General features: G+C 40.1%; 1 protein-coding gene across 5 annotated transcripts in view; it reads left to right on the forward strand.

Moving 5' to 3' along the window:
- The window catches only part of GK (glycerol kinase), a 79,057-nt gene extending 75,147 nt beyond the window's left edge, over positions 1-3,910 (forward strand). For 4 of the 5 annotated variants that reach the window (XM_058713905.1, XM_058713906.1, XM_058713907.1 and 1 more), the window contains 2 exons: positions 48-134; positions 1,855-3,910. In XM_058713905.1, the coding sequence (XP_058569888.1) occupies positions 48-134; positions 1,855-1,865 (98 nt within the window). In that variant the 3' untranslated portion in view covers positions 1,866-3,910. The remainder of the gene's footprint in view (positions 1-47; positions 135-1,854) is intronic. The other variant, XM_058713908.1, reaches the window with a different exon arrangement.
- The last annotated feature ends 5,116 nt before the right edge of the window (positions 3,911-9,026 follow it).

The following is a 9,026-nucleotide window of genomic DNA, read 5'->3' on the forward strand; positions in this document are numbered from 1 at the left end:
CTTTTGGTTTGCTTGACTGGAATCCCCTTCTACTTGGATGACCACAGGTGACCCTAGTATCTTCTGTAGTCTACCCTTGGGCTTTTTTATAGTGAGTAGCATGGTAATGTTAATCGGAGCAAGGTACATCTCAGGTCAGTTACTCTTTAAATTAGACAATTTTATTAGTTAGCGCTAATGTACTTGTGTATAACTCAGCAGAAAATGTTCAGTGTTTTTCATTCTCCCTATGCTTAGGAACCTGGAAAATCCATGAAAGGTCTAATTAGTTAGACCACTTAATCCTTGAGGCAGTCACAATTGAGGTCTGCGACTCTGCTTCATTCTTTTATTTGCAGTAAACGGCGATTTCTTTGGGGGGGTACTTTCTGCTGGCAGCTGCAGCAGTAAAGCCAACGTGACTTTCCAGAGTGACAGATGACCGTTTAAGTATACTTCTGACGTGCCATTACATTCATTGGCTTTCAAACGTCCAGAAGTTGGTCACGCTTCAAAAAGTTTGCTCTGCGAGTCTTAATATTTCAGTTCTGGTAAGAGTTTCGACCAGAGTATGTCTGAGCAGAGTCTCCGGAAAACTCTAGAACTGGGGAAACCTGATAGTGACTTTTATTTTAGTTGCAAGACTGTATTTTGTGAACCGCAGTTTTAAAAATTATTGCTAAAAGAAATTGGAGTTGAAATTAAAACTGAATTATTTTTTGCACATTAACTTCTGAATATTCTTAGAAATGTACAGTTGCTCAGCATGTTGTAAAATACATTGCATAACCTGTGTTAAGTTGAATTTAATAATCCTTTTTGGAAGGGCTTAGATGGCAATGACTTCTTCCATATGTTACCAAGAAAGTGAAATGTTTCTTAAAGTTTCATAATTAGGGAAAGACTTGAATGATTTCTCCGAATTAGATGGTGGCCTGGGTTTCACGTACAAAATGTAAAGTTAACTGATATGGAGGGAATATCCAGATTGTAGAAATCAGACAAGCCTTAACTCCACTGGGCATCCTCAGTTTAGAGCTGTATATAAATATGGGATGAAAATTACTGACATCAGCAGAACATGAGGTTACCTGTTAATGATAAAAATACGGGTTACTTGCACGAGAACTTAAAACTAGATTACCTTTTTTCCATATTTTTCCCACTCAGGATAAATTTGTTCAAATCTTTTGCTTTCATAAAAACAATGCCTCATACTGGTATTACAAAGGGCTTCTGTATACTTAAGCCTATACGGAATTAGCAGGTGTCCATTTTTCTTTCTGCTTCTTGTGAATGTTTGGTGGAAAAGTCTACATATTCCCTGGAACTATAATTTAGATTTATAAAGAAACTGAGATGCTATTTTAGGAAAGGCTCTATTATTTTTTCATTATCCTCAGTTTTTCTGGATGGTTTGGAAAAGGGAGAAAAATATTGCAACCGAATGTTTTCACTGATTTTTTTTTTTGTTTCTCCTGTTTGCCTCTTGGTACCGTGACGGGACAAAAATGCCTGCTCTCCCTGAAAATTGAGACATATAGCCTATCTCTAAGTTAGGGGGTACGTTACTTGTGGAATTCTTAGGCTTCCAAAGAGATAAGGTTACCACCTTTAGGTTCTTTCTTGGTAACATATGCTGAGATTTGAGAACACTGGGGATTGTTTGCCTTGGTAAACAGTTAGCAATAGTGTTAATATTTGCTGATTTTGGAATTGGCCTGGTTATATTTGTTACCTTTTAACTCTGAAGCAGTAGTTAGAAATCATGTGGAATTGGTAGCTCCAGAAATGATTAAATAGTCTTCATTGCCTTAATTCTTGAACTGCATGTATGTTGTTATTGATATATGTGGTTTTTGTCCCCCATTTTAGGTATCCCATAAATAATACCAACTCATGGAGTCCAAAGATGCGAGCTCTTTGCCTAATGAGAGAATCCAACAATTGTCTCTTAATGTGATGACACTATTCATAGACTCTGATTTTATTTATAAGCCACTTGCTGCATGACCCTCCAAGTAGACCTGTGGCTTGAAATAAAGAAAATGCAGCAGAAAGAATGCTATAGAAACATTTGGTGTGTTTTTTAACTTCAAGAGTTAAGATCGGACCAGCCACCTTTGGGGTGGATTGGGGATTGCCATCACGTCCTGCCCCATTCCCTCTGGGATCTAGGAAGAATTCAGACCCTTCATTGGAATCTTTCATCAAACATATTCAAACGCTGATGGTCTGGGATTTGATTCTCTGCACTACACACACTTGATTAAGAGGCGATAACTAACCAGCTACAAATGAGTGGCTTTTTGTTTGTTTCTGTTTGACAGACCCTCAAAGGCCTCTTTTCTGCACATTAAGGAGACCACAGCATCTTCACTGAATGTTTAACTGGAAACCTCTGCTAAATTCTTGAAATGGAAACTTAGTGCTCTCATAGCTTAGATATTTTTCGGAAAGGTATTGGCCAACACTGAAACTCTTCAGACATTTTACGTGGTCTTGCTAATTCACTGAATTGCTGTCTGGATCTTACAGGGAAGGACCCTTTTTCTTTCTTTTTTCATCTCTCCTTTTTATATTTCTTACTTTATATGTATAACATACATGCCTGTCTATTTTATATACTGAGAGTAGCCCATTTATAAATTAAGAGTACATTTTACACGGTCTCACTAATTACACTGAATTTCTGTCTGGATCTTATAGGGAAGAACAATTTTTTTTCTTTCCATCTCCTTTTTATATTTCTTACTTTGTATGTATAACATACATGCCTTTATATTTTATATACAGAGGGTAGCCCATTTATAAATTAAGAGCACATTGTATCCAATACGGTATAATGGGACTGGTCTTAAGTGGACCACTATATGTATAAATATTTTGGGGAAAACACTGTGTACATTTTCGGGCAACAGTTATGCATATTTACCGGGAGAAACTTTTTCTTAAAGAGCCAGCATTTAAAGTTTAAGTATATGTTCTATGTCAATAAAAGAAAATGTACTTTATTATGACTTCACCCATATTTCTTCTACCTTACCTTTTTATTTCATTGTTTTGGCTGGATATGTTCCTTAAAAAGGAAAAAAGAGAAAAGCTATGGAATGCTATGGTAAACCTTGTTTTCCAACACAAGCTCTAGTCCATATAAAGTTACTTTCCTTTGACATAGTTTTAGACATATTTGGGATTCTTTTGAGGGGATATGAAAAAAGGCTAAACACGTAAGTAGAAAAAAACTTCAGGAATAAAGCCAAGGATCTCTTTCTATCCAAATATGTTATTCATTGCTGGTAAGCAATCATAATTTCTATTTGCGATCCCAGGGAGATATCTCCACTTCCTGTCCTATTACAACTGAAGTAAGGTTTGCAATTAGAAACGGCTGCCAATGAAACCAAGAACTTCTTAAAATATGTAGTATTACGTGTTATAAAAACCAACATAATCTAGCCTCTTGATGTCAGTTTTTAAATCGTAAAAGTAATTTCTGCTTACCACCAATAAGAAAATGACTGCCTCCTAATTATTTTCCTCACCCAGTGCTGAAAATGGGCAAATATGTATATATTAGCATAGCAGGTGTTGTTTGGAAGGAATGGTCGCTTGCATTTGCGGTCCTGATTGCGCCGTTGCTAAATTAGGGAGTCTACTTGGATTCCATTAATGGAGCCGCCGCTTTCGTGACAAAGTGTTATGGAAAGGTACTGTGAAATCATTACTGGGTGGCGAGGGCACTTTTACACATAATTCTGTTTCTAGAAAAGTAGGTTGAGTTAATTGTAAATAATTGTTAAATCGCTGTTCAAATAATTTTAAGATGACGTTAATTTTCTAGAAATGGCAATATTTATAAATGTTTGAAGGTGTGCACATTGATATTGAATGATAAATTGACTTAAAATAAATTGACCCCTCATTCTTACTTGCATCTCTCGTTTATAGACTAGAACTTAGATCAGAGTTAAATCGAGAAAGATGTTTCAGGAAACCCGCAACTCCACTCTTAGCCCTTGAAAAGGCACACTCTGCAGAATGAACCAAGAGCCTACAAAGTAGTTTCTGGAATGAAGGGCACCTTAATCATCGTATGGGAAAAGACCTCCCTGTTCCACGTCGGCATCCAGAAAATACCCGGTGAGGTCAGCAGTCATCAGTAGGGTCTCGCGGCTCACCATGCCTTTCTGTCAGCTTCATTCATTCTGTTCTCTCTACCTGGGTTGGCCGGGAGCGTCCAGTATGTCATCGTTCTCTCAGCCTGACAGCCAGTGCCCCAGTCTTCCGTTCTCTGGTTAATCAGGAGGACAAGTAATACACCTGTGCTTCTATAACGCCATCTTAGAAGTCTTAGTGTCTCTTTTGCGGTGCCCAAGCTCGGTTCTTGGGTTTCTGAGTGTTTTCTCTCGCGTGGGAATGAGGAGTGGTAGCTACTCGTGACAAACCGACAAGCCAAAGGTGTCACAGCACAGAAACCAGCGGCATTGACAGTGGGGTAGGTAGTATTTAACTCACGGTGTCTACCCAATAGTAAATGGAAGTGCAAAAAATCTGTTGCCGGCTCTAATGAGGTGTAACTGACACACAGAAAACCGCACATCTCTAATGTATACAGCTGGACGGGTTTGGATGCGTGCAAACACCCCCGATACCATCACCACAATCGTGGGAATAAACATATCCACCTCTTTCAGAAGTTTCCTTGTTTCCCTCTGCTTTGTGTGTGTGTGGTAAGAATGTTTAACAGGAGATCTACCCTCTTAACAACGTATTAAGTGCACAGTACTGTGTTGTTAACTGTATAGACGTTATACAGCAGATCCCTTGAACTTGCTCTTCCTGCCAAAAAACAAAAAAATTTTTAAGTTTATCTATTTATTTATTTTGAGAGAGAGCACGAGCGGGGGAGGGAGAGAGAGGGAATCCCACGCAGGCTCCACACTATCAGCGCGGAGCCCGATGTGGGGCTTGAACTCACGAACCATAAGATCGTGACCTGAGCTGAAACCAAGAATCGGACGCTTAACCAACAGAGCCACCCAGGCGCCCCCGAGCTTACTCTTCTTGTGTAACTGTAACTTCTTACCTACTGAACAGCAGCTCCCCCTTTCCTCATCCCCTGGTAACCACCAGCTCCTTCTCTGTTACTATGAGTTCGATGTTTTTCTTTCCTTTTTAGATTCCACATGTAAGTGAGATCACGTAGTATGTGTCTCTCTGTTTCTGGCGTTATTTCACTTCGCACAGTGTCTTCCAGGTCCAGTGATGTTGCAGATGGTAGGATTTCCTTCTTTTTTGAGGCTACATAATATTTCACTGTATGTATGTACCACATTTTTCTCTGTCCATTCATGTGTCCATGGACTTTTGGGTTGTTTCCATATCTTGGTTGTTGTGACTCCTGCTGCAGTGAATGTGGGGGTGTAGATATTCCTTCGAGATCCTGATTTCCATTCTTTCGTATGAATATCCAGAAGTGGGATTGCTGGATCATGTGGTAATTCTATTTTTAGTTTTTTTTAAGACTCTCCCTACTGTTTTTTTTTTTAAATGTTTATTTATTATTGAGAGACAGAGAGAGACAGAGCCTGAACAGGGGAGGGGCAAAGAGAGAGGGAGACCCAGAATCCGAAGCAGGCTCCAGGCTCCGAGCTGTCAGCACAAAGCCCGACGTGGGGCTCGAACTCACGGACCGTGAGATCGTGACCTGAGCCGAAGTCGGAAGCTCACCCGACTGAACCACCCGGGCGCCCCTCCCTACTGTTTTTTTTTTAGCGGAGGCACCATTTTACATTGCTACCACCCATGTGCAAGGGTTCCAAAAATTATTTTTAACTGAAGTTTTATAGCTTATTTTATATGAAAATATTTAAATAACGAAGTCTACTTGATCCATGGTTTTTTGCAACCGAACAACTTTCATAAGGTCATATAATAGGAACCTGAGTGACTTTTGGGGCACCTGCCTGCGTCTGTCAGTGGACCACGTGACTCTTGATCTTGGGGTTGTGAGTTCGAGCCCCATGTTAGGTATAGAGATTACTTAAAAGATAAAATCTTTAAAAAAAAAGAACGAGCTGCTCAACTAGACGGATATCTTTATTTGCCAGTTTTCATCCTAGTTCAGGTAACTAGTTCTATCTAACGGCATAATAGCCGACAGCATGAAGATATTTTTACTCTTTTTCTCTCTAAATTGTTTAAGTAACCTCTCCGTGCCACATGGGTTTCAAACTCACAACCCCAACATCAAGAGTCTCACACTGTACCGACTGAGCCAGCCAGGCACCCCCCAAATACTTCGTTTTCAAAAAGTAGCCTCAGGCCTTTTTCCTTTCTTGTTCAGTATTACAATTAAGTAGCTTTTTAAATTCCTCATTACGAAACCTGGTATTTTTCTCATTGCTTCCTTATTGTCTAACTAGTTGACAGGTAGATTTCAAATGAAATTCCTTCATTTGTCACCAAAACAATGACAAAAGAATGACACTGTAGAAACGTGGCAAGCTATCCAGGAAGAGTGAAAAGACAAGTACCTAGACGTGTTCTCTTTCTATTAAAAAAACAAAACAAAACTAGGTTTGCCCATGCTGCAAGAACAACTAAGAAGCCGTTGATAGTGTTCACTTACTGGGAAAGAAAGCAGTGATAACTGGTCAGGTGAGCGACAAGGGTGAGAAAACAACTTTTCGGGGTTTGTGTGAGAACAATTAACCTAGTTTAAATATGTATGATTGTTCATATGTGTAGTTTTGAACCGAGCTCATGTATTAACTGTTTATAAATCTAAAATTTTTAACTTAAATTCAGAGGTCCTTGTACATGAATGTTTGTGGCAGTACTATTCATAGTAGCCAAAAAGAGGAAACAATTCAAACGTCTATCTGTTGATGAGTGGACGAACAAAAGGCGGTATATCCAGCAAGTGGAATATTAGTCAGCTATAAACATGAATAAAGCACTGATACATTCATGTTGTAACACGGAAGAACCTTGAAAACTATGCAAAGGGAAAGAAACTTTAAAAGCCACGTGTTGGGGCAGCTCGGTGGCTCAGTTGGTTGAGCGTCTGACCGGCTCAGGTCACGATCGTGCAGTTCGCGATGTTGAGCCCCACGTCCGGGCTCAATGCTGTCAGCACAGGGCCTGCTTTAGATTCTCTGTCCCTCCCCAGCTTGTGTGCGCTGTGTCAAAAGTAAACATTAAATGGGGCGCCTGGGTGGCTCGGTCGGCTAAGCGTCCGACTTCGGCTCAGGTCATGATCTCACGGTCTGTGGGTTCGAGCCCCGCGTCGGGCTCTGTGCTGACCGCTCGGAGCCTGGAGCCTGTTTCAGATTCTGTGTCTCCCTCTCTCTCTGCCCCTCCCCTGTTCATGCTCTGTCTCTCTCGGTCTCAAAAATAAATAAACGTTAAAAAAAAAAGTAAACATTAAAAAAAGCCACATATTGTATGATTCCATTTATATGAAATGTCCAGAATAGACCATTCCGTAGAGAGAAAGTGGGTTAGTAGTTGCCAGAGTCTGGAAGGAGGGAAAATGTGAATAAACTGCTAATGGGAACGGGTTTTTTTCGGGGGGTGATGAAAATGTTCTGGAATTAGACCGTGGTGATGATTGCACAATTTTGTGAATATACTAAAAATCACTGAATTTACACTTTAAAGGGGTACATTTATGGCATAAGTTAGTGACCCACAGGCCAAATTCAGCCCGCAGGCTTGTTGAAAACAGCAGAATTGTTTTTCATTTGCACTTATGTTAAATCGGCGTAGGACCAGTCCCTGACGGCACGTGAGTTTATAATCTCTAAAAGGAGCCCTCGGAAGGAAGACTCCTTGAAAAAATGGAGGTTGATCAATTTAATTCCTTTTCGTTCCACTTTCATTTACTTTCTCAGGCATCTAATACTGGAAATAAGGAAAATTCTTTAGTTACTAATACATAAAAGATTATGATAAAACAAAAGATCTGGCCTTCCATTCACCTTCCCAGGGGTCCCGTGGTTTTACCACCACATTTTTCTTTACTCGAGACATTAGAGGAAGAAACAGTAGGTCTGTTTGTAATCTACCTATTCAATTAAATATAAATCTAATTCAAAGGACAGTGAATATTTGCCAGGTTACAGTCTAAATAACTGGGTTCTCTGCCTAGAGAGCTCTTTTTTTTTTTTTTCTAAATAAACTCTACGACCCCGAGATCAAAAGTCGTATGCTGCACTAAGCCAGCCAGGCACCCCCCCAGGGAGCTCCTTGTAAAACCATTCCTTGGGGCACCCGGCTGATTCAGTCAGTAGAGCGCGTGACTTGATTCCGGGGTCCCAAGTTCAAGCTCCAAGGTGAGCCTAGTGCTTGCTTTAAAAAAAAAAGAGAGAGAGAGAGAGAGAGAGAAGAAACAGATGCCTGGGTGGCTCAGTTGGTCAAGCATGTGACTCTGACTTCGGCTTAGGCTGAGATCCTAGGGCTGTGGGATCGAGCCCCAGGTCGTGCTCAGTGCTGAGTGTGGAGTCTGCTTGGGATTCTCTCCCGCTGGTCCTCTCCCTGTGCTTGCTCACTCTCTCTCTTTGTCTCTCTCTCTCTAGTAAAAAAAAAAAAACAAAAAAACACTTAAAACCAAAACCAAACAAAAAAACTGAGCATTCCTGTGCTTTTTTTTTGTTTTTTGTTTTTTTTGGATCAACTAGGTTTTCGGAAATAATACTGCTCTTAGAAAAATTGGAAAATAGATTAGAAAGAAGAGTAGAAAATAATCCATAATCCTGAAATGATGCCTCTGGTTGTTTTTATTTTTTTTTCCCAGACTTTCAGGGAATGTGTTCATAGATCTTGAATGTTCATAAACTTTACGTAAAAATGTTGACACACGGAACAACAGGAGGTGTCGTGTGTATGGACACATACAGGTGAACCAGAGAAATCTAAAACTTGCGTAGGGATGGTAAATACCTCTGGAAGGGAGACCGTGGGATCGGGGAACCTGCAAAGTTGTGTTTCCTTGAAAAACTAAGAGAGCTAAAGCTGATATAGCAAAATCTTAAGCTCTG

The sequence above is a fragment of the Neofelis nebulosa genome, chromosome X (assembly GCF_028018385.1).
Source record: "Neofelis nebulosa isolate mNeoNeb1 chromosome X, mNeoNeb1.pri, whole genome shotgun sequence".
Classification (NCBI taxonomy): Eukaryota; Metazoa; Chordata; class Mammalia; order Carnivora; family Felidae; genus Neofelis; species Neofelis nebulosa.